The sequence below is a fragment of the Talpa occidentalis genome, unplaced genomic scaffold, assembly GCF_014898055.3.
Source record: "Talpa occidentalis isolate TD23 unplaced genomic scaffold, MPIMG_talOcc4v2.1 talOcc4.5, whole genome shotgun sequence".
NCBI lineage: Eukaryota > Metazoa > Chordata > Mammalia > Eulipotyphla > Talpidae > Talpa > Talpa occidentalis.
In genome coordinates this window covers 126,940,285-126,968,206 of record NW_023604861.1, presented here as the reverse complement: position 1 = coordinate 126,968,206, position 27,922 = coordinate 126,940,285, and the positions used below count along the sequence as shown (strand labels likewise).

General features: G+C 40.6%; 1 protein-coding gene across 4 annotated transcripts in view; it reads left to right on the top strand.

Annotated features, from left to right (window-relative positions):
- The window catches only part of NCOA1 (nuclear receptor coactivator 1), a 221,075-nt gene extending 202,552 nt beyond the window's left edge, over positions 1 to 18,523 (top strand). Inside the window, exons 21-23 of one of the 4 annotated variants that reach the window (XM_054701301.1) lie at positions 9,409 to 9,498; positions 13,359 to 13,415; positions 13,504 to 13,543. In XM_054701301.1, the coding sequence (XP_054557276.1) occupies positions 9,409 to 9,498; positions 13,359 to 13,403 (135 nt within the window). In that variant the 3' untranslated portion in view covers positions 13,404 to 13,415; positions 13,504 to 13,543. Of the gene's footprint in view, positions 1 to 9,408; positions 9,499 to 13,358; positions 13,416 to 13,500 lie in introns of all 4 variants that reach the window. The other 3 variants (XM_054701300.1, XM_054701299.1, XM_054701298.1) reach the window with 3 other exon arrangements.
- The last annotated feature ends 9,399 nt before the right edge of the window (positions 18,524 to 27,922 follow it).

Below are 27,922 nucleotides of genomic sequence, written 5' to 3'. Positions count from 1 at the left end.
GGGGCGGGGGTGGGAGGGGAGGGATTGGGGTCAGAATGGGGGGGCTGCAATTGTAGGGGAATTAAATAAAATTTATTTAAAAAAAAAAAAAAAAAAAAAAAAAGACCCTATAGTTTACTGTTCTCATTATCAGCAGCCACAAAGTAGACTAGTAAACAAAGTAGTCACTGTGGTGACGAGGCTATCACCATGTAGCCTTAATTTATAGCAAGTCTTAAAAGTCAGTATAAATACTGTTTACCTTTTGTGTAGAACTCCTTTTTGATAAGAAATTTTAGGGAAAAAAAATATTTCCCAGGTATCATTTAGTAAGTCTAAGAAAGTTAGCAGGATAAAACCAACAACTTAAGTGATCCATATCTTTTAGCAAAATGAAAGAACTAAGTAGTATTGTTTCTTGCCCTTATTATCTTGTTATTTAGTTATAAGAATTACTATCTCCAGGAGATTAAAACAAAATGATAAAAAATATAATGAATTATGTAAAGGAATATTACATTTAAAGTGCATTTATAGTTAGGTCTTGCTTTTTTTTATTCAGTTTGACAATTTCTGCCTTTTAATCAGAATAGTTGGCTCAGTTACATTTAATGTGATTATTGATACAGTTGAATTAAAATCTCTGCTCTTATTTTCTCTTTGGCCCAATCTTGCCTCATTTTGATTTAATTGAATATTTTAGTTTATTTTATCTGTTTTGGATCACTAGCTATTTTAGATCACTAGTTCTATTTTATAGTTGCTTTAACATTTCTAGTATACATCTTTAACTTATCACAACCTTCAAGTGGTATTATAGTACCTCATATGTAATATAAGGATCTCACAGCAATTTATTTCCATTTCTCTCTTCCTGTGCTATTATCATACATGTCTGCATGTATCATAAACCCCACCATATATCATTAGTATTTTTAGTTTAAACAGTTAGGTATATATTTTTTTAAGTAAGAAGTCTCTTGCAGTTATAAAAGTAGCTCTTCATTCCTTTGTATAGATCCAAATTTCCACCTGCTATCACTTTCCTTCAACCTTAAATTCTTCATTTAAAATTTTTCATAGTAAGTCTGATGAATTCTTTCAGTTTTTTTATGTCAGAAAATGTCTCTGTTTCACTTTCATCTTTGAAAGTTCTTTTCTCTGAATTTTAGGTTGACGTTTTAACTTTCAATACTTTAAAGATGTTGCTCCACTGCAATATTTCTGATGAGATAGTTGCTGTCATTTTATCTTTGTTCCTCTATACGTGATTGATTTTTTTTCCCCTCTTTGACTGCTTTTAAGATTATTTTCGTTGCCACTGGTTTTGAGCAACTTGATTAATATGCCTTATGTGATTTTTTTCTTGTGCTTGGCATTCATTGAGCTTTTTGATTTATGGGTGTATAATTTTCATGAAATTTGGGGTTAATGTTGGCCATTATTTCTTTAAATACTTGTTCTGTTACTATGCTCCTCTTTTCCATCAGATTTTCCAGTTGCATGTATATTAGGCCACTTAAAGTTCTATATCTCACTGATTCTTTTGGTTTGGGGGTTTTATTTGAGTGTCTGTCTGCAGGATCAATCATTTTTTTCCTGCGTGTTTCATTTCGGGTAGTTTCTACTAATCTTTATTTTTTTAAGATTGATTTATTTATGCATACAAGCACTGGGGTACAGGCCAGAGATGCAGGGGTGAGAGGATTCACCAGAGATAGAGTAGGGAACAGAACAGGCAGACTGACTAAAATACACTGATGAAGGGAACGGCGGGCAAGACTGGAGAGGTCTGCTTCGCCATGTGGGTCACATCTCTGGCCGGGGCTCAAACTCGTGATGCAGAGGCTGCAAATAGCTTTACAGTGCTGTGCTTAACCCCTTGCACCACCAGGGAGACCCTCTACTAATCTTTTCTTTTGCATTATTTTGTCTGTTAATTTTTTTCATCCCACATATTGCTATTTTCATCTCCAGTAGTTCAATTTAGACTTTTTAATATCATCTATGTCTCTAATGTGTTCAATCTTTCCTCTGTCTACTTGAACACACAGAATAGTTATTATACTAGCATTATTAATATCCTTGCCTGTCTATTCTATCATCTGCATCAACTGGGGGTTGGTTTCAACTAATTGCCTTTTCATTAGGAGTCATATTTTTCTGTACTTTGAGTGCCTGGTAATTTTTTTGTTGGAGGCCAGAGGTGAATTTTACCTTGTTTATATTCTATTAATATTCTTTTTTTTTTTGTTAGTTTTCATTTGATTTATTTTTTATATTAATTTTTTATATTTTTACATCATTGTTCATTCTTAAACAATATTTGCTTCCCCCCACCCCCTCAGGTATAGTCCCTATAGAGTTTCCTTCCCCAGTGCACCCATGCACCATCACCTCAGTCCCCTGTGCTCCTCCCTCTCTCCCTCTGATCCCTCTCCCTCCTCCTCCCCTGCAGGATGTCTCTGATTTATAATTGTCCGTTTTTGCTTTGTTGTGTTTTGTACTGTTGTTTTTTTTTTTTTAACACGGATGCCTTATTTGGTTCTCCTATATTCCTGCTATAAGTGAAACCGTCTGAAATTTTTCTTTTTCCTTCTGGCTTATTTCACTGAGCATAATTCCTTCTAGTTCCATCCACGTTGCTGCGAATGGCATGTTTATCTTTTTTGATTGCTGAATAATATTCCATTGTGTATATATACTACATCTTCTGGATCCAGTCATCTATTTTTGGGTATTTGGGTTGTTTCCAGGTTTTACCTGTTGTAAATAGTGCTGCAATAAACATAGGTATACAGGTGTTCTTGAAGTTTGGAAGTGTGATACCCCTTTCTCCTTTGTTTTCATCAGTAGAGCTTTGGCTATTAGTGGTTTTTTGTGCTTCCATATGAATTTCATCAGTATTCTATTTCTTTGAAGAATACCATTGAGATTTTTATTGGAATAGCATTGAATCTATATATTGCTTTTGGTAAGATGGACATTTTAATAATGTTAATTCTTCCAATCCTTGAGCAGGAGATGTCTTTCCATTTCTTTGTGTCTTCTTCTATTTCTTTTAACAGTGTTTTATAATTTTCTTTGTATAGGCCTTTCACCTCTTTTGTTAGGTTTCTTCCCAAGTATTTGATTGTTTTGTTTCAATTATAAAAGGGATGGTTTTCTTGATTTCTTCCTCTTCAGATTGATTGTGTATAGGAAGGCTACTGATTTTTGTGTGTTGATTTTGTATCCTGCTACGAACTGGTTGATTATTTTGAGTAGTTTTTCTGTGGAGTTTTTAGGGTTCTCTAGGTATATTATCATATCATCTGCAAATAGTGATAGTTTTACTTCTTCTTTCCCTATCTGGGTTCCTTGTATGTCTTTCTCTTGTCTTATTGCCCTGGCTAGGACCTCCAGTATTACATTGAAGAGCAGTGTTGAGAGAGGACATCCTTGTCTGATCTTAAAGGAAAGGCCTTCAGCTTTTTGCCATTGATAATAATATTGACGGTGGGTTTGTCATGTATGGCATTTATCATATTAAGGTATGTTCCTTCTATCCTGAGAATTTCAAGGGCCTTCATCACAAATGGATGTTGGACTTTGTCAAATGCTTTCTCAGCATCTATTGATATGATCATATGCTTTTTATTTTTCTTTTTGTTGATGTGTTGGATTACACTGATCGATTTTCATATGTTGAACCATCCCTGTGCCCTTGGGATGAATCCCACTTGATCGTGGTGTATTATCCCTTTGATGCATTTTTGGATTCTGTTGGCAAGGATTTTGTTGAGGATTTTTGCATCAGTGTTCATTAGGGATATTGGCCTATAATTTTCTATTTTTTGTGCTGTCTTTCTTTGGTTTTGGTATTAGTGTAATGTTGGCTTCATAGAACGTATTTGGTAGTATTCCTTCTTTTTCAATTTTTTGAAAGCATTTGTGTAGGATAGGCACTAATTCAGTGCTGAACATTTGGTAGAATTCATTTGTGAAGCCATCTGGACCTGGGCTTTTGTTTTTGGGGAGTGCTTTGATTACTGCCTCAATTTTGCTGCATGTAATTGGTCTGTTTAGGTGTTCTGTTTCTTCTTTGTCCAGCTTTGGATGATTGTATCGTTTTAGGAATTTGCCCATCTCTTCTAGGTCGTTCAATTTGTTTGCATATAAGAGTTCATAGTAATCTCTGATTATTCTTTTGATTTCTACTGAGTCTGTTGTGATTTCTTCTCTTTCATTTATAATCCTATTTATATGTGTTTTCTCCTGTTTTTTCTTTGTGAGCCTAGCTAGAGGTTTGTCTATTTTGTTTATTTTTTCAAAGAACCAACTTTTGGTTTCATTGATCTTTTGGATTGTTTTTTTTTTTAATTTCTATTTTGTTTATTTCTGCTTCAATTTTTATTATTTCCTTTCTTCTGCTGGCTTTAGGGTTTTTTTGTTGTTCTTTTTCTAGCTCTTTGAGATGTGAGATTAGGTTGTTTCTTTGAGTTCTTTCTTGTTTGTTGATGTGAGCCTGTATTGCTATATATTTTCCTCTTATTACTGCTTTTGCTGCATCCCATACATTCTGGAAAGTGGTGTCCTCCCTGTCATTCAACTCAAAGTATTATTTAATTTCTTCTTCAATCTCTTCATTAGTTCAGTGGTCTTCCAGTAGTGTGGATTTCAATCTCCATGATGTGGGAGGGTTCCTTATTTTCTTTTCATGATTTATTTCTAGTTTGATGTCTTTATGATCGGAGAAGATAGTTGGAATGATTTTGATCTTCATGTACTGTTGATGTTTGTCTTGTGGCCCAGTATGTGATCAATTCTGGAGAATGATCCATGTGCGTGTGAGAAAAATGTGTGCTCGGATTTTTTTGGGTGCCGTGTCCTATAGATGCCTGTTAAGTCCATGAGTTCGATGTCTTTATTTAGGGCTCTAGTGTCTTTATTTATTTTTTGTCTAATTTATCTGTCCATTGGTGAGAGTGGAGTGTTGAAGTCTCCCACTATATATGTATTTTCTTTAATGTCCATTTTCAGAGCTGATAATAACTGTCTAATATATTTTGGTGCTCCTTTATTGGGTGAGTATATGTTGATGAGTGTTATATCTTCCTGATGTATTGTCCCCTTGATCATAATGTAGTGTCCATCTATGTCTCTTTTTACTTTTTTTATTTTGAAGTCTATTTCATGTGATATAAGTATAGCTGTTCCTGCCTTCTTTTTGGGTCCATTTGCTTGTAGGATTGTTTCCCAACCTTTTACTTTCATTCTGTGTTTATCTTTTGTGGCTAAATGTGTTTCCTGGAGACAGCAGAAGGATGGATTTTGTTTTTTAATCCAGAGTGCTACTCTGTGTCTTTTTATTGATGAGTTTAACCCATTTGCATTTAGAGTTAAAATTGATATGTTAGCATCTGTACTTGCCATGTTGTTTGTCTTTTTTGTGATTTTATTCCTTGCTTTCTTCTGTCTTCTTGTTCATTCCTCTGTTTGTTTTGGCTTTAGGACTTTTTGTAGAATTTTTTGGAGTGGGAGCTTAGTTGTAATTAATTTCTGGAGTTTCTTTTTGTCTGAGAAAGTCCATATTTTTTCCTCATAGAGGAAGGAGAGCTTTGCAGGGTAAAGTATTCTTGGTCGGCATTTCCTGTCTTGAAGTTTATTGAATATGTTACTCCATTCTCTTCTTGCCCATAGTGTTTCTTTGGAGAAGTCTGAGGTTAATCTGATTGATTTTCCCTTGTAAGTTATCTGTTTCTTCCCCCTTGCCAGTTTCATTATTTTTTCTTTGTCTTGGACTCTTGCAAACTTTACTATTATGAGTCTTGCTGTAGTTTTCTTTCATTGTGGTAATTGGGTGTTCTTCTCACTTCTTGTATGTCTATATGCACCTCCTTTTTTATACTTGGGAAGTTTTCTTCAATTATCTCCTTGAATAATTTCTCAGATCCTTTGTCTCTCTCCTCACCTTCTGGAATGCCTATAACTCTTATATTTCCTCTCTTCATGGAGTCTGATAATTGTCTGAGGGTATTCTCATTCTTCTTCCTTTGCACTTCTCTCTCTTTTTCCTCTTTTGGTTCTTTCTATTTCTGTGTCTTCAAGAGTACTGATCTCTTCTTCCATTTCCTCGGTTCTTTTTGCAGTGCTTTTCCAAGAACCTTTGTCTCCTCCAGTAATCTTTTAGTCTCCTCCTTTTCGTTTATTTCCTTTCTTAAGGTCTCATTTTTGTTCTTCAGCTCATTGATTATTTGTCTCATCTCATTATACTTTTTAATCATGATGATTATTAATTCTCTATCTGACAGGCAGAGAAGTTCTTCCATGTTATTGTTGAGCTCTGGTGACTGATTTTCTTTTTGTTGTGTGTCCTTCTCCTGCAGGCTTGCTTGGTTATTTGTATTTTTCCTTCTCCCTGCTGTTTGCTTTCCAATTTGTTCTATGCGTTGACATGTTGTGTCACTGGTGTTGGCCGGCATCTCTTTGGATTGCTCCTTCAGGGGTGTCGGAAACTATTTGCCAGACTGAGACCAGCACTGGTAGGCCAAAATTCCACCAGGGTGTTGATGCTGTGACTGTGTTGCTGGGCACTGTCTCTTTCAGTTCCCTCTCTCTGTATTTATACATTTCCAGTGGGAAATCAGTTAGTTGGTGATTTTGCTCTGGTCACTAGGTGGCGCTAGAGACCTGTACTTGCCGACCTGTGCTTTTCTCCTGTAGTTCTCTGAGAAGCGGAGGGGGGAGGGGAGCACCTCGACACAGGGGCTATTGCTCATGCTGGGTGCTGTGTCTGCCCCATGTTCACGCGGTGCTGTGCCCGCGGCTATGTGGATCCCATGCCCTGAATTCTGGGCTCTAGTTCTCAATCAGAGGTCTCAGATCCAAAACAATGGCTGTCACCCTGTGCGGTGTCCACTGTTATGGCACGTCCCACACCCCAAATCCTGTGCCTAGCTCTCAGTTCCAGAATGGGGTCTTGCTCCATGCCTTGTTTCCCTTCTTACCCCCATTTGCGTGGCCCACCCCCTCTCCGAGCCTGAGGATGGTTTTGGAAGCCCTGGCTTCCAACTCTTAGGAAGTTGGTGATTTTGTTCTGATCACTAGGTGGCACCAGAGATCTTTCCTAGTATCCTTCCAGAGCTGTGCTTTTTCCCCCCCGCCGTGGGTCTCTGGGGAACTGAGTGGGGGTGGCGTGGAATGGCTCAATGGCGGTGGGGTACTGTGTCTGCCCTGTGCCGCGTCATGGAGATCCCATGCCCCAAATTTCGTGCCCTAGGTCTCAGTTCTGAAACCCTCAGATTCAGGACATGGGTGGTAGCCCAGTTAAGTTGTTGTAGAGCAACCCCGATACAAAACAGGGTGCCTGACTGTGGGTCCTCACCTGCGCGCTAAAAAGGACTTATCAATGCTCTACTGCAGGCACACACAAAAGGTTAATAAAAGGTTTATTTACAAGGGAAGGGGAAATGAGGAAATGTACAGCTCAAGGAGAAAAGTGGGAGACAAAGTTTTAAATGAGTCCTACCCGATCCGCAGATCAGGAATCCCAAAATGGTGCTCTGAGAACTGGCCGCCAGCCAGGAGCCGTGAAGCCAGGAGGCGAGGTTTTTATATCCAACCTGGCTGCCCAACTCTACCCTCAGGTTCCAGCCACCTTCCCTTTCGTGGTGATGGGATTTGTCTTTCCCAATGTCTTGATGGCTTTAGTCTGGAGTGGGGGTGGGGTCCACAAAGCCTGTATGGGATTATCTCAGGACATCCTTTCCCCCTAACAAAGTGTCCACAGAAGTGGCACCTTTTGCACCCCACTCCCATGCCCAAGCACCTGGTTTTTGATTATTCAGTGAGTGTCATTTCACCTCAGTGACAGTTCCCACATGTCTCCCCATGAACCTAGATCATGGGCATGAGGACTTGGGCAGCCGCGATCCACATATGCTTTTTGAGCGAGTGCTCAAGTGCGCTTTTCCACACAAGCTTACCGGCTGGCCTTGGGCTATTTGTAGGTCTCTCCTCAAAGTCCTTATCTTCCTCTAAAGGTGCCCAGAGCCGTTCTTCTACCTCTATGGCAATTCCCACACGGTTCTCCACAGATCCCATTTGCGTGTTGCGTTGCCTGCAATAGTTCCTTTCCAACTCACAGCCCCGCTTGATCTGTAGTTTGTTCTCGTTGTTGTTGTTGTTGTTGTCGTTTTCTTTCTGTTGGTCGAAATATACCAGCTTTGTGGGTGGGGGAGGTTAGCAGGGTTCTGAGCTTTCCTCTCTTTTCATCTTCTTTTATGACAACTTTCTTCTTCGGGCAGTTTGCCAGAGTTGCCCGGATTTATCTTCCATGTCCTGGTTTTCACAGGGACCTGCTGCTTTTCCTCCCTATTAACCTTTTTTTATGGGAGGACTTACTTGCAACATTTCCCCACCGCCATGTTGATCCGAATCCCTCTATTAAAATTATTAAACTTTTTTGTGGAAATGGTTACATCACATGGAAACAGCTTGATCCTTTCAGGTCTTACATTTTTGTTTGCTGGGAGCAGATCAGTATTTAGCTAATTCATCTACTAAGGTGATATCTTCTAGTATGAAACCTGATACTAAATGAATTTTTATGTTTTCCACTCTGGGTTGGTAGAATTAGTGCCTATTCCCAGTTTTGTGTGATTATTGGAGATTATTCCCTATAAATATTTTTCAGGTGAATCTTTCCTTTGTACTTTTCCTGAACTTTCGATCTGTGTAGCTCTCTCCCCTGATATTCTACCCTGTGAGTTACAGCTGCCTTGGCCATCTCAGACTTCCAGTCTCATCTCCTTAATTCAAGGAGACTCCCAGGCTCTGCTTGGGTTTCCTGTCCCAATGCTGCAACTTGGAAATTCTCTCCAGACAGTGGAGTAGGGAAATCACAGGATTCAGATCATTTGTTTCTCAACTCATAGGGACCACTCTCCTCCATTGCCTTTTTGTCCAGTGTCTTGAGTGCCTCCATTTCATGCATTTTGCTCAGGTTTTTGTATTTCATATATTTTGTCCAGTTCAGACAGAGAATAAATCTGAGCTCTGTTGCTGAATCTTGACCAACACTAGAAGTCTTTTACTAATTAACTTTCATATGTATGTGTAAATTAACCTTTTGACTTTTATTTATCACATATAAGAATATACAGAAGCATATACAACTCAATGAATTTTCACAAACTTTATAACTATCATCCAGATGAAGAAGTAGAACATTACCATCAATCAGAGACTCCTCATGCTCCCTTACACATACTTCTCTCCCACAAAGGGAACCAGTGCCTGTCTTCTAACAGTACAGTAAATGCTAAGTTTTTTATTTCTGCTATCCTCCTTTTACTTTTCTGTCAGTGAGATTGTTTTTCATTGAAGAATTTGGTCTTCAACTTAAACAACTAGCTTGTAATTTGGTCTTATATCTATCTCTGATAGATAAATGATCCAGCACTGAGACACACAGGCCTCTACTGCAACCAGCTGTCATCCACTGACCTTCTCAAAACAGAAGCAGATGGAACCCAGGTCAGTAAGAAAATTCTAAGCCCAGAGCTGCCAAATGTGCTCTAGATAACACAGGGAATTTTGTATAGCAATGTGGTTAAGAATCTGCCCTTGGGAGTCAGACCTGGATATGAGTCCTGGTGCTATCCTGCTTAGCTGTGTCATCCTGGGCATGTTAGGGAACTTTCCTGAACTTTTGTATAACCAGCAAGACTAACCAAGATGCCTATGTATAGCGCTGTGGAGAGGGTTAAAAGAGATCCACTGCCAGAAGGCTTACCCCACTGTTCAGACAGTCTAAAGAAATCACAAAAGGTGGCCACTAGTTGGTATTATGTAAATACAGTGTTAAAATACATGTGTAATCAATATACCTCAAAAGCTCTTGGTAAAATCATACAAAATAAAAAATCTGCTATGTGCCCAGTTTCCTTTCAGAAATTTGTTTCAAAACAATACAAATAAGGATGACCACTTACCTGTATTAACACTAATTTCTTCATTTTGTAACTTTGGTTTAGTCTTTAGTCTCTTAATATTTTTTTTATTAAGGCATTATGATAAGGTAGAAATGCAAAGAAACATGAGGCATGTTTGCTTTTTAGGTAAACTGTGTAAAGAAGTGAAGAAAGGAAGTTCCATTTGTGAAATGCTTATGACTTGCCACATACTATGAAGGCATTGTTTTTATCTCATGTAAGCCTCACTGTAACCCTGTGAAGCATATAGTATTCCCTTTCTTTGCAGATGAAGAAACTGAACCTGAGGAGGTTTAAGTGCATGCACAATTCACAAAGCTAGCAAGTGGCAGAGCCAAGATTTTAAATCTAGGCCTTTTGTCAACACCAAAGTTCATGCTGTTTCTGCAATACCACTTAGGGCCTGTTGAAAGATAAACTGTATAGACATATACACATACATTGTCATGTAATCAAAGAAAACAGACTCAAATTTATGTTAAAGTAACAAGCACTGTACACATTACAATAGGAATTGCTGAGATGGTCAGAAGAACTTTACATAGGAGATAGCTCTTGAGGGACAGATAGTAAGGCAAAGAAAAGGCATTAGCTATCATGATCATCAGAGGTGAGGAGAAGACTTTTTAGACTTGGAAGTCTAGGGGACTGGAAATAGAGGCACAGAGACAGGGAAACAGTAATATCTTAGCATAATCCCAGGGGGAAAAAATCCACTGAAGGTAACACATTTATTATAAGAATTCATAGAAAGTAAACTTGGTAGGATAGATAGGGACAAATATCCAGGCACTTTTTTTTTTAATATATATTATTTATTTATTTATACAAGCACTGGGTACAGTCAGAAGCGCAGGAGGGTGAGAGAATTCACCAGAGCCAGAGCGGGGAGCAGAGCAGGCAGAAGGACTGAAGTACACTGCTGAGGGGAGCAGTGGGCAGCAGGAGAGGTCTGCGCGCCATGTGGGACCCTCCTCCAGTGGCTGGGGAGCAGCCGGGAATCAAACCAGCGCTGCAGAGGCTGTGGGCAGCCTCGCAACCCAGCGCTCAACCGCTGCGCAACCGGGAAGGCCCAAATATCCAGGCACTTTGAATGGATCTAAAGGATTTGGATTCATTCTTTCAGGTGAAGCATCATCCCTGAAAGGGAAGAGTGACAGATGTGCCAGTTCAGCTTCATTTGAGGGAGAAAAGCAGAGAGGAGCAGTAAGCAGCCAGCTCAGAAGGCAAAGTTAGAAGGTTGTGCCTGTAGTCTGAGTACTAGGAGATAGTATTTGAATTCTGTGAAGGTGAGGAGAGGGGGTTTTGTGATGGGGAAAATGAAGTCTTCATTCACAAGACTTTTTTAAAAGTCTTATACCCACAGTGATGAATACTAGCAACTTAACACATTAGTTAAAATAAAACAACTAAGTTTTAAAGTTTCTGAATCCTGGGACATTATGTGAGTTGAAGTTAAAATTGTGCTAGGAAATTTTAATTTCTTCTCAACTGGCAAATTTTAAGCGTTATTTATGTCTTGCTTGCCTGTCTGTGAAGGTGAGACAATATCATAAGTCCTTTGAAGTCTGGTCTAAAGCTCCCATTTTTAATTAACAGTTCAAAATGACTAAAATGTGTACTTTTTACAGTTTGATTTAATTGCTTCAATTTTTTTAAATTTCAGAACACATCTATTTTTTAAAGCATTTTTGAAGAGCAAAATTTTCTCTTATTTGTTTTATGCATTTACTGAGAATGTTTTTAAGTGTTTAGGAACAGAAACACCTTATATTCTGCCCCACTGTTTCATATTTTGAAATATATAAACATTAAATTTTACATGTTAATTTTTTTTAAATCAGCACCGAAAAACACTGAAGTTTTCAGTAGCAAAATCTTCCTGTTGAGCCCATCATGACATCTCTGATTACCCCAGTGTTTTTTATTTGCCCAATGGAAACTGGAAAGTGAGTCTGACAGAAATATGGAAACAAATATATGTAAAAAGAGAAGGAAAAGAATAAGTTGAGGAGGACCTGGGGAGGACTGGCTATATTTAAGAGCTGGAATGGGGAGGTGGCAAGACCAAGGAGAGAAGGGGAGAACACAGAGAATTGAGAAGCAGGAAAAGGGCTAGAGGGGGCTTGTTAATGTGGGGTGAAAGGAAGGCCAGAGTGGAGCACTGGATGCAAACAGTAGGAATGAGACATTAGGCAGCACAGGTGCAGAGAAGAACAGAGGCAGAGAATAGACTCAGACAGAAAGGAGGTGTATTTTAGAGAAAGAATCCAAAAGAAGACAGATGGGAGCATACAGGGACAAGGAACACAATTTGGAAACTAGAGAAAGAAGAGGATAGGAAAGAAATGACACTGATTTCACTAGAGGTTTAATTCATCAGATTAAAATAGCTCAACTCAAGTGGTGTCCACTTTGGCTTAGAGAGTAGCGTGGAGGCATGGATGGACTAGACTGATGCGGCAATTGGGTGGTCAATGAAGATTGATGGAAGACAACTTTTAGTGAATTAGGATAGAAAAGTTGTCCCAGAAGTTGAGTATAATTAACATAAATTAGTAATGAATGATCAAAAAAATGTATGACTAATCTGCAGTACTTCATGGACTTATTAAAATGAGGCAAAAGTTTGCCAGAAGCAAATGCACTTGGATGTCATAGAAGACATCTCTTTTCTTGACTTGGAACATTCAAGAATGTGATACTGGCCTTAATCAGGTCTACAAATGGCTTTGAATAAGGCTGACTGGTAAAGACTAACTTCCGGCTTTGTTTTCCCAATAGAAAATGCTAGAACTATGCAACTTTAGGCATTTTGAAGGAAAACATGTATTATTACTGGAAGTAGTTAAAGGGAAAATTCACACTGTTCTCAGCTAGTTGTTTACCATTATTTTTAGCTCATTTGTTTAAATGGATTGTCTATCAGGAAAAAGAAGTTAAATATAAAATTGTTCTACTAATATTTTGCTGTAATTCTAAAGGCAATGTATAAAGGAGCTATGTAATAGTATATTTAGCTACCATGCAAATCTGGACATTAGCTTTAGTAATGCTGATGTCATATTATTCAGTTGTGGTGGTTTTATTTTGCTAATACTGGGTTAAAGCCCTTAATTTCCTAACATCTTAAAGATCTATTTATTCTACTCAAGTCATCCATAGAGTGCTGTTAAACCAGTTTTTTCAAATAATATATACATATATTTTAAACCCACCACTGGATACCCAGAATCTGAAACTGGGCTTTTCCCAATCTTGGCAATATTAGCAGTGATGATCACATTCAGTACTGATGGCAACCCTGTAGGAGGCTTGACCATTCCAATTTTGATATTAATTTTAAAGTGTGAACTTTCCAGAACCCTGAGCAAAATGAGTGCAGCGATTTTCTTTTTGTAGGACAAGAAGACAGAAGAGTTCTTCTCTGTGGTGACTACAGACTAGAGGAATGCTCTAGTGAGTTTCCACTTCAAGTAGTACCCACTCATAAGCCGGGGGGGCAGACCCTTCTGTCTAAACACATCTTTTATTTGTGTTCCAGCAGGTGCAACAGGTTCAGGTGTTTGCTGACGTCCAGTGTACAGTGAATCTGGTAGGCGGGGACCCTTACCTGAACCAGCCTGGTCCACTGGGAACTCAAAAACCCACGGCAGGACCACAGACCCCCCAGGCCCAGCAGAAGAGCCTCCTTCAGCAGCTACTGACTGAATAACCACTTTTAAAGGAATGTGAAATTTAAATAATAGACATACAGAGATATACAAATATATTATATATTTTTCTGAGATTTTTGATATCTCAATCTGCAGCCATTCTTCAGGTCGTAGCATTTGGAGCAAAAAAAAAAAGAGTTCACTTTTGTTGGGAGATTGAGAGATGTTTTTGTTTCTTTGTAAAGGCCTTGGATATCGAAAAAAATAACAAGGCAGAACAGTTGGACAATCTATTTCTTGAGCCAAATTTAATTATTCTTATTTTTGTAATCAGTCATTGGCTTCTTATCTGGATGAAGGCTTTTGGAGGAGAACCAAAACAAGTTCCAAGGGGGAAGATGATGCTCCGCCTCCACTGGCTCAGTCCGACCCTGCCGAGGAAGACGGTCTGGTGGGGCTCTCCCCCTGCCTGTCCATCACCGGCCATCACGGGTCTCTAAATCAGCAGCCCTTCGCTTCCTGACCCAGGCAGCTTGTGTGTACAATCAGCTTCTTCTAGCAACTCTGTATCTGTTGGCTTCAAGACAATATTTTGCCTCCACATATATACCCCTTCTCCTTTTTTTAAAGATGGATTTAAACCACGATGCCTCCAGGAACGAGGACAAAATGAGTATAATCATAGAGGAATCCAAAAAATACAGTTTGGGGGAAAATGCAATAATTTTGATGAGGTTGGTGAAGGACAAGAAGCGAGTTATGTCAATTATTGTAGATACCTTTTCTGATTAAATCTGGGGGGAAAAAAGGCAGCCTGTTCTTTCTGCTTTTATTGTATTAACAGCTGAGGTAGCTAAAGTTATTTAAAATAAAATTAAATTTATGATCCTAGTAGCTTATTTTTCCCTTTAAATCTCACTGTAAATATATTTGATTTCTTGTAGAAGTTGATTTCCATCTGTTAATTTTAAGATTTTATTATCATACTCTTCATTTTTCTAAATATGTGTGTGAAATATAACATTGATTGAATTGCAGTTACATTTGGCTAATAATATTTCATTATTTTAATAACTGTGACATCATGTTATGGATTTACTTTGGGGTTCAAATAAAAATGCCACTGCCAGAAAGAGCTATTCTGATGAGCTAGAGCACACCGCCCTAGAATGTCCCTGGGATCATCTAACTTGAGAGCAGTGCAAGGAATTATCACCAGAAGTGCACAGGCTACTTGTACCGAAAAAAACTAGCACTCAAAGAAGTCTTCAATTTTTTTAAATTGACTTTGGGAATTTGAATTTTCATCAGTGCAAACATAAATTTCTCTATTCTGCTCTGAGGCGAATTGGTACTATATTTTACCTTTGTGTCTTGTCACTCGGCCACATCCTGTTTCATCCTGGCCTCTGAGTCAAGGACCCAGTGAACTGACTTTCTAGTTCTAGAAGTTCAACTGCAAGGCCAGGAAAGCTTGCGAAGGGTACTGTGGAAGAAGCAAAGGTAGAGCCCCATCATTCGCCTTTACCTGTGCCCCTGGGCCTGTGTTGATGACAACACCTGACGTTGTGCACCAGCTACCTCTGCTTCCACGGCAGAGAAAAGGCCATAAGAACTAACAACGGAAGAGGAGCATGGACTCAGACATCAAGGAAGAAGCCATTTTCCCAGTTCCTCCTTTCTGCATCTCACCACCCCTAGTTACAGATAACTCCATTGAACAGCATCTATTCAGAAACTACACCGAATAAAAAGATTGGTGGAAGGGCTCGTGTGGGTAGCAACTATGAAACAGAAATAGGACACTCAGTTACAAACATTATCTCTTTAAGTTTCTCAGAAACTGCATCCCTGATTTCATTCATTCCCAGCTTGAAAGCTCAGCCATATTACTCTGGTCCCTACCAAACTGCTCTAGGAGGTCATTTCTGTTTTGTTTGTGATATTTAGTCGTGCAGACTTCAGGAAGTCCACTTTTAACTTCAGCATTCCAAATGAAGTTTCCTGACTCAGTACTTTTGCATAAGGAACTAGAAAAAAAAAAAGGTAAGGAAAATTGGAGATGCTAACATCCTCCCCATCCCAACTGCACCTTAAAGTATGCATGTCACCTTCAAGGTTTTATAATTGCACTGTTTGTTTTATGTATGTACAGATTAAAATTATTGCTACATTTGAGGAAAATAAAATTGCTTGCTTCTATGTAATTCCTGTCACTCTACAGGAAATTAACTTTTCCAGCTACTGAATAGAATTTGTTTAACAACCTCATGGGTTGCCTCTTCATTTACAGGGAAGAACTGAAACCTACCTCCTGCAGGAGTTGCCACAACCCATAAAGACAAATGAGTAATTCAAGGGTAATAAAAGAAAGGAAGCCAAAATCCTCTAGTTCACCCTTTTATGAACCATCCCAGTGAAACTTAGCCCAAATGAAGTCATGATAGAGGAAATTCTAACTTTGGCCATTTGTCTGATGATGAAATGCTCTGGTCCTGCTGTTTCTTCACCCAGAAGACCTGATTCAGGCAGCACTTCATAGATACCAGATACCACCCATGTGTCTCTCCTTCATTGGTTTTCATGTACTGATATTTGCTATTATTACAGATTATAAAGATGTGGGATCTAACCTGAAGAGGCGCCTTCAGTTTGGAGATGCATTTTATAAAATCCTGGCCCTGGCAGCCTAAATCCACCAACACATGGCCTAGGAGGATAAGCAAATGCGATTCTAGAGGGCAGGGGAAGATGTATATCCCACACACATTCTGACACATAACTGCACACAGATTTGGGCAGTTGCTGTCTGAACTCATGAGGGAACAAAACCTTTTTCCTTAAAGTTAGAATGAGGTAAAAATGATACCTCTCTGAGATGTATGCTGATTTAAACTTATCCTCTGGGGTAGGGAGGCCATTAGAAAAATAACCAGAAGCAATTGAGGAAAAAGTGGGATTGATATAAAGAAACTTCATCATCTTTATGGTTTGCCTAAAATAGGTTCCTGCCTAAAAATTCTCTCCTGGGCCCTGACAAGGAAAGAATGGACAATTGTCTGCTTACAAACGAAGTTGTGCTGATTTCCTTGTTGACTTTAACTGTTCTTCCCAGAAGAGCAGCTCCACTTGAATCAAGTGAATAATTAGAGCAAGCTTGATCCATGACCATTCCTGTACCTCTGGAAAATATCTTGATGATTTTAATTAAGCCTATAAATTCTTTTTATTAGGGAAAACTGCCAAAGGAAGCATTCCTCCATCCAGAACCTTTTTTGCCAGCACTAAATTAGTTTCCTTTATATATTTTCTTTTCATTGCCTCAAGAGCTTTTAAGATTGAAGAAATGCAAACCTCTGACCTCATTCACGCATTCAGCACATTTTACTGTTGTTATCCAAGGCACTCGGGATGTGGGAGGATCCAGGCATGGACCCTGCCCTCTCAGAGCACAGATCCCATAGAAAGAGAGGCTTACATGGTAACAATCACAATTGGATTAAATGGCATAAAGTATAAAGGAGAGTTAGACATTTCTTTGGGAGTGAAACCCTGTCTGAACCATCGAGGAAGGTTTCCCTGAGGGAAAAATGGTATTTGCAGTGAGATTTGCAGGATGGTGAGGAAGTAGCTCAGTGAAAAGAGGGTGAGAAGATTCAATGGAACAGCACACGTGAAGGCCTGGAGATAGGAAAGGGCCCCAGAGAACTAGTTTTTTAAATTGTTACCCAGTGTTCTCAGAAACGTTATTAGACATGTCAGCCCATGGAATGGAGTGATTTCAGTCAGTCTTTGGCACTAGGAGAAACGTGAACTAGACTTTGTTACTGTCAGTGGGAGATTGAACCAGTCAATAGCTAAGGTATTTTTCATAACTACCCCTATTCAGCCAGAAGGACATGTTCTCTATCTTTTACACAGTAATCTGTTACAGCACATACAGTGTTTAAATAAATTTGTACTGTAACAATTTGTAACATGCTTGTAAGTACAAGGTCTCATTGAATCTGCGGGCCTTTGAGAGAGTTGTCAGAGGAAAAAAACTAAAAGTTTATGACACAAACATGTTTGATGGTGGAACTGGGACTTGAAAGAAGTCTTCTAATTCTAACTTCAGATGATTCGCTATCCTATGGTATGCTTTAGGACTGATTTGGAGTTTGCAGACTGATCTCTGACCTGTTTTCTTACATGAAATAAGTTTTAGAAACAGGCTATGATAAGAGGGGTGAGAACTCAAGAACACAGATGAGGGGACCCAACCCCTCTCTGCAGGCAGGAGAGCCCTGTGGAGACTCAAGTGAGTGAGCTTTGGCATGAGGTGGGCAGGGTGTGCTCTACAGCTTTGGGAGTGGCATTCTGTCCCTATAGATCTAACGGGAAATGTAGAAATGGAAGTAAAACCCCAGTGTCAGCTTAAAAAAAAAAATTGGAAAATATAGATTCCTGCAGGGCAGATAAAAAACAACTGACAGAGGGTCCTCTTTATGAGGCAGTGGAATTTAGCCCTACAGTTCCCCCCTAGGATTTTGGAGTTCTTGGATCAGATCATGGAAGCATTCACTTTTCTCTGACTTTTAATCCTTCATTGTCTTTCCCCTTTGCTAGACTTTGGCTTTGTGATCATTTGTGCTTGTCGCAGAACTTTGGCACTTTGTGCAACCAGCAAGACTAAGCAGTGCCCAAGGGCATCCAGGGCAAACCTGAAGACAGTGACCTGAGAAAGAAGAACTAAAGTGTTAGGAGGAATTTCAGTTCCACCAGGCATTCCTCCTGATCCAATGCCCTCAGGTGCTAAGGTGCAGAATAAAACAAAAAGCCTCAGACCAAGGTTTTGAGATTCCATTTTTTTGATGCGCTGTTACAGTACACGCTCTAACAGACAGCATGGGAAGCACAGAGGGCACCTGCCTGAAGTGTCTTCCTTCCTGATAATGGAGATTTGACATCAGTGAAGAAACACTTTTCATTTCTTTTCCACCAGGCAATACTCTTAGGCTAATATTTTTTAGTTTGTACAGCACTTTAACTTACAGTATATCATTTGATCTTCAAATTCCTATGAAGCAATTAGAGTTGATTGTAGCCCTATTTCACAGGTGGTGAAGCAAGCTCAGATTTATGGCCAGGTGGCTAGGCCATCCTGGCCCAAGAGTAAATCCATGGGCTTGGGGATGAAGCCTGCCACTGAATAGCACATTACAACTATGAGAGGAAAAAGCACCGTTAGCCAATGACATTTAAAAACTGGGACTCCTGGGGCCTCCCTGGTGGCGCAAGGGTTAAAGACAGCGCTATCAAGATATCTACAGCCATTGCAGCACGAGTTCAATCCCTGTGGCCAGGGAGCTACCCACATGGCGTAGCAGACCTCTCCTGTCTCATCTGCTGTTCCCCAAGGCAGTATATTTCAGTCTATCAGCCTCCTCTGCTCCCCACTCTGTCTCTGGTGAATCCTCTCACCACCCTACCCCCTCTGGCTTACACCCCAGTTCTTGTATGCATAAATAAATACATATTTTTTAAAAATCTGGGAATCCTGGTGAATTAAAAATTGATCTCTGGAACTCAAGTTCCTTAAAAGCTTGTAGGAAATTTTTAAATAAATCTGGGCACTAATTTTGAGTTTGTTAAAATACGTTTTTTTTTTTTTTTCAAATTTTCAATTTGCATGAGGATAATAAAGTTACTCCCCCTAAAAATTTTCATCTTTTCCTTTGAAATCAATACACTTACATGTGTATGCATCTGAAGTCCGCTGTTCTGTGCAGAGTGTCAAGACCCAGCCCTGAATTTCTCACCATTCATGTAGTGAACATTACTGCCTGAATGGATCCCACCGCCCTCCAGAGCACCTCAAAACATAGGTCCCACACCAAGGGACTTCCTGCCTTACAAATAGATTGTATCTTTCATTGAATTGACTGCATCATCATTCTTCAGTGGTCACTTTCAACAGCTTGCTCCCTCCCACTTGTCTCACTAAATGAGTTCCAAGAAGGTATCCTTTCTTCTTGGAACTTCTTCTTACTTCTCCTTTCTAACCCCTATGAATCACTGAATTCAAAATTAAAGTATATTCCTTTGGACAATTAAAATTACAACCTTCATGCCTCTTACCTTCAACAACATACTCATCAGATCAGTCTTTTTAAAAAAATTTATACACACAAGAACTGGGGTACAGGCCAGAGGTGTGGGGGGTGAGAGGATCCACCAGAGACAGAGTGGGGAACAGAAGGGCAGACTGAGTGAAATACATTGCTGAGGGGAGCAGCAGGTGGGCAAGACAGGAGAGGTCTGCTGCACCATGTGGGTAGCTCCCTGGCCAGGGATTGAACTTGTGCTGCAGTGGCTGTGGACAGCCTCATAGGTTGAGTCCTAACCCCTTGTGCCACAGGGAGGCCCCCGCATCAGATAAGTCTTTCTAAACACAATCTTCAGAATCTGCCAAAGACTATTTCTTGCCTGTCTAAAGACATCTGAAGTCAGCCTGCCTTTTCAGCTTCATTCCCCGCTACACCCTCTCTAAACAAATGTTCTTTATCCTGGAATTTCCCATGTATGTTCTTACTTCCCAGGCCACATTCATTCCCTTCACCTATAATACGGCTTTCTGCTTCCTACTCTTCAAAGCCTCAATCTAGATACCCTTTCCAAGATTTCCCTAGTCCCCACACATTAGGCCTGCCTTTTGTGCTATCTTTTTTTTTAAGATTTATTTTGTTTGTTTATGCATACAAGAACTGGGGTGTAGGCCGGAGGGGGTAGGGCAGTGAGAAGATTCACCAGAGACAGAGTAGGAGCAGAACAGGCAGATCTACTGAAATACACTGCTGAGGGGAGCAGTGGGTGAGACAGGAGAGGTCTGCTGCGCCTTGTGGGTCAGCTCCCTGCCCAGGGATGGCACTCATACCTCAGTGGCCAGAGATAGCTTGATAGCGCTGAGACTTAGCCCCTGCACCACCAGGGAGGCCCTTCTTTTGTGCTGTCTTGCTGCAATTGTTTGGGCCTCCATTTGGTACTTGGTTGTATATACACAGCTCTCTCCTCCTCCAAGGTGTAAGCTTCTTTAAAAAGTCCACATCTCTTTTTTTCCCCCTCAGAGTCTTCCACAAAGTCAGCTTCTGCATGCTGGTTGACGATATAGATTCAGAAGCAATATCCTAAATAAGGAAGAGGAGTTGATGGACAGACCAGGCACTGAATTGTCCCCCTAGTAACTGGATTGTTGAACTAAGAGAAGGTTCAAATTGTCCAAGAGTTCAAGACAAGGTCAAGATTCTATCTTGATTTTTCCTTTTTTCATGGAATGTGAGCAAATGCATGTCCTTTTCATTAGAAGATTTTGAAAGTCCCACATATTTGGAGAGTGTACAGAAAATTAGCAGTTATCTTTATTCATCCTGTTCTTGAGTTTTACATTTGTAGATTGATACAAGCTTCTTTTAAACCTTTTAAGCTTTTCTCAGAAATGACCTCCCCACTGAAAATCAGCTGACTGGGTTGACTGAGAAAATAGAGGGGCAAATCAACAGAGACAACCCCAGTTTTCTCTCTTAAAATGAGTATATAGAATGCCCTGCTATCTCTTTCACCAGTAATGTAATGCATGGAGAGACAATTCATGATGAAATTAAATAATGAGATGGCTCTTTGTGAACTCCCCATTAGACTGGCCTTTTAAAATAGTGCCTCTGAAAACTGAGCGACTGAACTTGAAAGTAGGCAGATGGAATAGGTCAATGGAAGACCTTCCTCTAGCAGAACTAATGTGTTACCTTGAATTTCTTTCCTCACATCTAAAGTGCTATCCCTGCTAAGTTCTGCTTTGTTTGTTTTCAAATCTAAAGTAATTTATCTTATGCCTGTCTGTACTAAATTTTAGGCTGCACATTTCCTCTTCACTGTCCTTTTTAACTTGCAAGCTTTCATAAAATAGGCATTCATTTTTAAAATTAGCATTCCCTTTTAACATTCTTCTGATGCCAGTGATTGTATTTTAAATGATAATTACTAACTAAGCTAGACTTTTAAAGTTCAACCAAAATCAAATGGGGAAAAGGCTCCACATGGAACATACTCTATTTAAAGACTCAGGCATATCTAAGCTTAGGCTTCAAAATTTTATTCTACCTTCTCTTGAAAGCTTTTTGAAAGTCTTTTATTAAAGACATTTGCAAGCATATGTGAAAGTATAAAGAATAGTGTAATGAATCAATCCTAAGTTTTTTAAATAAGTCTTTGATATGTGATTTTTTTTTTAAAGATTTATTTATTTATTTATTTATTTATACAAGCACTGGGTACAGTCAGAAGCGCGGGAGGGTGGGAGAATTCACCAGAGCCAGAGCGGGGAGCAGAGCAGGCAGAAGGACCGAAGTACACTGCTGAGGGGAGCAGCGGGCGGCAGGAGAGGTCTGCGCGCCATGCGGGACCCTCCTCTGGTGGCTGGGGAGCAGCCGGGGGTCGAACCGGTGCTGCAGAGGCTGCAGGCAGCTTTGCAACCCAGCGCTCAACCGCTGCGCCACCGGGGAGGCCCTGATATGTGATTTTTTAAAAGATTTTATTTATTCATGCACACAGGAACTAGGGTACAGACCAGAGGTCAGAGGGGTGAGGAGAGGATTCACCAGAGAGAGTGGGGAACAGAACAGGCAGATCTACTGAAATACACTGCTGAGGGGAGCAGCGGGTGGGAGACTGGAAAGGTCTGCTGCGCCATGTGGGTCAGCTCCCTGGTCAGGGATCGAACTTGTGCCGCAATGACTTCCCATAGCTTGATAGCACTGAGACTTAATCCTTGTGCCACCAGGGAGGTCCCAGATTCTAGATATATTTTGAAAGTAGAGACAACTTGCTGGCAGATCAGATTGGAGTGTGAGAGAATTAAAAGTGAATCCTAAGATTTTTGACCGTAACAACTGGAAAGATAGAATTTGCATTAACGGAGATAGGGAGAGGAGCAAGTTGAATTCATTCTGTCATGATGAGTTTGAGATTCCTGTTGGACATCCAAGAGTAGGTATCAACTTAGTTGGATATAGATGGATCTGAAATCTAGCATTTGGGGCTGAAAAATCAAATATAGGTGATTTTTAAGATTGATTTATTTATACAAGCGCTGGGTACAGTCAGAAGCGTGGCGGGGTGAGAGAATTCACCAGAGCCAGAGCAGGGAAAAGAACAGGCCGACCGATGAAGTACACTGCTTGAGAGGAGCAGCGGGCAGCAGGAGAGGTCTGCGTGCCATGTGGGACCCTCGCCGGTGGCTGGGGATCGAGCTGGCGCTGCAGAGGCTGCGGGCAGCTTCGCAGCTCAGAGCTCAACTGCTGCACCACCAGGGGAGGCCCAATATAGGTGATTTTTAAAAGCATGAGACTGAAAGATAACTGGAACCCAGGTCTCCTAACGAGGCTACCTCTCTCGTGTTAAATAACCATGCCAACGCAGGGTTTATTCCCAGAACAAAGATGGGTCAATACTTGAAGTCTTGCAATGCAGTTCACCTCAGTGACAGCAGAGAAAAACCATATGATCATCTCAGTAAATGCAGAAAGATATTTGAAAAAAATCCATATATGATTTTTGTAATTTAGCAAACCAGTGGCACAAGGGACTTTCCTTAATCTAATACAGAATATTTTCTGAAACTCTCAACAAGTAACTACGAGTGAAGCTCTAAAAACATTCCCATTATAATCAATAGCAAGTCAACAGTAGCTATTAACACTGATATTATTATTCTAGCGCTTCTAGCCAGTGCAAGGACCTGATCTGCCATCCACACAATGCAACAAGATGAGGGGTGATGATTGCATGGAGAGACAAATTGTGTATTGATATTTATTTTTGCTTTTTTGGAGTGTTGTTTAGTGACCCTATTAGAATTACTCACAGGTAAGGGAATTGAGGCAAAATTGAATAGCCATTAAATAGCAGAGTTGAACCTTACTCTCAAGTCCTCTGGGACTGTCACCTGCTGTGCTCCTTCTGTTTGTACGGATGGAAGTAACACCCTAACTATGGCTCACTGCATTCTGCAGCCACATCCCTGCATTCTGGTGTCTTGATTATTTCAAATAGACTCCAACTGCCATCCGGCTTTCTTCCCCATTCCCAAAAAATGCATCTTGTTCCCATTGCCAAATTAATCTCCCTCTCATTAGCGTTCTTTCAGAAATGTTTACATGTGAGGTTGGGGCAGAAGTGGAATGCTTTATTCCCACTTCTTTTACAGAGTGAGCATTAATTAACCATGGTCCTAATCTGTGACCTCCCTGGTGGCGTAGGGGTTAAGTCTCAGCACTATCATGTTATCACTGCTGCGGCATGAGTTTGATCCCCAGCCAGGGGCTAACCCACATATGGCGCAGCAGACCTCTCCTGTCTTCCTGTCTCCCCTGCTGCTCCCCTCAGCAGTGTATTTCAGATCTGCCTCTTCTGCTCCCAACTCTGGTAAATCCTCTAGGCACTCCCCCGGCCCCCACCATCCTGCACCTCTGGCCTACACCACAGTTCTGTACATAAGTAAATAAATAAATTTTTTAAAAAAAATTCCCAATCTGTTAATTCACCTCTTACTCTTTCTCATATAAGTTGAATGAATAACCTAATTAATGAATGACTGGCTTTGGTCCATATTTCTCAGGTGGTGGAACAAATCTATCAAAGCTTGAGAGACTGAATGTGGAGGATTTGTCCTTCCCTTACCTTTCCACACAGCCAGTAGGAAGCAGCAACTTAGGTGAGTGTCTGGTCTGCTTACTCACACTTTTCCTTAGGACAGGAAATTAGCAAGCCTGTTGAGGCTATCACACAGAGCCACACCTTCTAACCTATTAACAGTAGTCATTATATTAAAATGTAAGTCCTATTTTGTTTCTTCATCTGCTTTTAGTCTTATTTCTTAAGAACCTAGTTTCAGGCCCTCCCCTGGTGGTGCAGGCGGTTGAGCGCCGCGCTATGAAGCTGTCCACAGTCTCTGCAGCGCTGGTTCGATCCCAGCCGGCGGGCGAGGGTCCCACATGGCATGACAGACCTCTCTTGTCACGCCCACTGTTCCCCTCAGCAGTGTATTTTGTCAGTCTGCCTGTTCTGTTCCCTGCTCTGTCTCTGGTGAATTCTCTCACCCTACTGCGCATCTGGCCTGTACCCGGTTCTTGTATAAATGAATAAATAAATCTTTAAAAAAAAAAAAAAAAAAGGGCCTCCCCAGTGGCGCAGCGGTTGAGCACTGGGTTGCAAAGCTGCATGCAGCATCTGCAGCACCGGTTTGATCCCCGGCTGCTGGGCGAGGATCCCACATGGAGCGCAGACCTCTCCTGCCACCTGCTGCTCCCCTCAGTGGTGTATTTTGTCAGTCAGCCTGCTCTGCTCCCCACTCTGGCTCTGGTGAATTCTCTCACCCTCCCACACTTCTGACTGTACCCAGTGCTTGTATAAATAAATAAATAAATAAATAAATCTTTAAAAAAACAAACCAAAAAAACCCTAGTTTCAGAACTTGGTGCCAATTATTTGGCACTTGCAAAAATCTAGCCTTAGGCCAGCATTCAAGACATTCTGGATGCTACAGTAGAGGAGAAGGCGGGCTGTGTTAAAGTTGTCCACTCTGAGGACAGCGAGGCACACATGGCCAAAGACAGTAGTTCACAACCATTTTACCCACTGACTCTTCCCATCAGCATCAGAGTTTCACTACTGCTGGGATTCTCAACCAAAGCAGGAAGGAGGGCAGACCCCTAGGTCAGCACCCCCTAATCTGTGGGTAAGATAGAAATGCTGATTAAATAACAACAACTGGCTATTTGAACACGCCCCTCTAGGGGAGGCCTTCACATTCTGCCAGCCCCAGGAGAAGCGGTGACCTACACACTGATCCTCAGCTTTACAAGTTCAGAAACTCAATTTTGTCAGTTCATCCAGTGATAATTGGGCTCTAGAGTATTGAGTCACACAACTCACAGTCACAGGAGGCTGATTTAGAATCCAGAATGTCAATTAACCAATTTAAAATGGAAGATACAGTTTCATAGCGCTTGAACTACTCATGACCCCTTGCAAGTCATGCACTTGTGTCTAGATGGCTGAAAACCAAATTAGCAGCCAACTAAGAGAGGTGAAGCGAAAACTGGACCGATGAGAGACCAGTTTTCAATCCCAGCTTTCTGCTGACTTTGATCCCCGGCATGTTGAAGCCTCTCTGGGTCTGTGAACGTGAGAGAAGTTGCCTGAACCACGAAGTCATCAGGATTGAGTAGCCCCATGGAAGCTCTTCACACTTTTTGCACTTAAGAGAAACCAGAGAACAGAGATTCCTTTCAAGGCTATTCTAGGGTTTGCAGTACAATCTTTTCTCTATTGGAAATACATCATTTTTTGTAAACTTGGCATGCAAGGCCAGACATACTGTTCTTAGTGCTAGATTCTTGCTCAATCTCTTGACTTTCTTCCCATAAGCACATTGTACACTATCGTAATGTGTTGATTCCAAATCACAACATTTTATTCACCACTTAGATTGGCTGCCTCCTGGGATCAGGCTGTTTCAGACAGCACTGGAGTTCCTGGTTCAGTAGATCTGGGGTAGGGCTCAAGAATTTGCATTTCTGACAAGTATGCAAGAATACTGATCTAAGGACCACACTTTGAGAACCACTGATCCAGTGCAAATGATGATGGTCTTTTGCTGATCTGCTACTGCCCTTCTGCTGTCTTATCTGCGTCAGCACATGGGTGCCTGCCTTTCCCTGCATAGTTGGAAATTTCTGCGATTTGTGCTCAGCTCTCTGCTTTACAGATTTGCCTGAGCTGTTAAATCTCAGCTCTTTATCAGTTTATCTTTGTGCAGAATTCAGAATTTTAAAAAATAATTTTTTTTACAGTTGAAGTATCATTTGTAAACATTTTCCTAATTGTCCTGAGTGGAGTAAATAGCAGTGAGGATTTGCTGTTCTTGGGACTGCACTCCCGGCAGAAAGGCAACTAGACAACCGGCTGACTTGACTCTCTGACCCCGATGTCTTATCATATCTTTTATATATAGATTCTAGTACCACCTGCCTAGATTACTACATCTGCCACATTAGACTTGCAACAGGTATCTGTTGAACAAATTATCCTTCATAAACTTTGCTTCATAAATGGCCAATTTCTGTAGTGTCGCCAAATTTTTATAGGAATAGTTTAAACATTACATGGCATATTACAGAACATCAAGAAAAGAACTATAATTTTTGGCTGGGTAAGATTTTGTGATGGTGCTAGCAATTGAGCTGGAAATAGTTTAAGAGGCAGGAATGGGAGGAAAAGAGAACTAACATTTGACTCCCAGGCCAGAGACTGGAGGGCAGTAACTAGAGTGTCTCTGTTGAACAACATCAATTTTGGATAAGGGAAAAATAGAATATTCACCTAAAACAGGTAGGAAATCTAAATGTGGAGGGCTGGAGGCTAAACTAAGGAGTTATGACTTAATTCCATGGATTAGGGGACTCCCTGGTGGTGCAAGGGGTTAAGTGTCAGCACTTATGAAGCTATCCGCAGCCACTGCAGCAGGAGTTCGATCCCCAGCCAGGGAGGTGACCCACATGGTGCAGCAAACCTCTCCCATCTCGCCTGCTGCTCCCCTTGGCAGGGTATTTGAGTGGATCTGCATGTTCTGCTCCCCACTCTGTCTCTGGTGAATCCTCTTACTCTCCTGCATCTATGGCCTGCACCCCAGCTCTTGTATGCATAAATAAGTAAATCTTTTTTTAAGATTCATTTATTTTTATAAAAGAACCAGGGTACAGGCCAGATGCGCGGGAGGGTGAGAGGATTCACCAGAGACAGAGTGGGGAACAGAACAGGCAGACTGACGAAATACACTGCTGAGGGGAGCAACAGGCGAGACAGGAGAGGTCTGCCGTGCCATGTGGGATTCTCGCCCGCCAGCCAGGATTGAACCAGACAGAGGTTCACTGCAGAGGCTGTGGACAGATTCACAGTGAGGCACTCAACTGCCTGCACCACCAGGGAGGACCAATAAATAAATCTTTAAAAAAAAAAATAAATCCATGGACTAGTAGGAGCATATATTGAACATGGTGCTCAGTAATCCTATATAAACCTGATGGAAGATGTTTGCTGGATTATAACCAGGATCTACTAGAGGTGAGACCAGTGGGATACTGTAAAGAGCAAAATGAGAACCTGGAAACTCTAAGAAAACATTCATAGTACTTGACAAATTTCATCAAATCTAAGAAATAAATGTGTATACATATATACATATTTTAACATCTTTGAAGCTGAAATATATCTTAC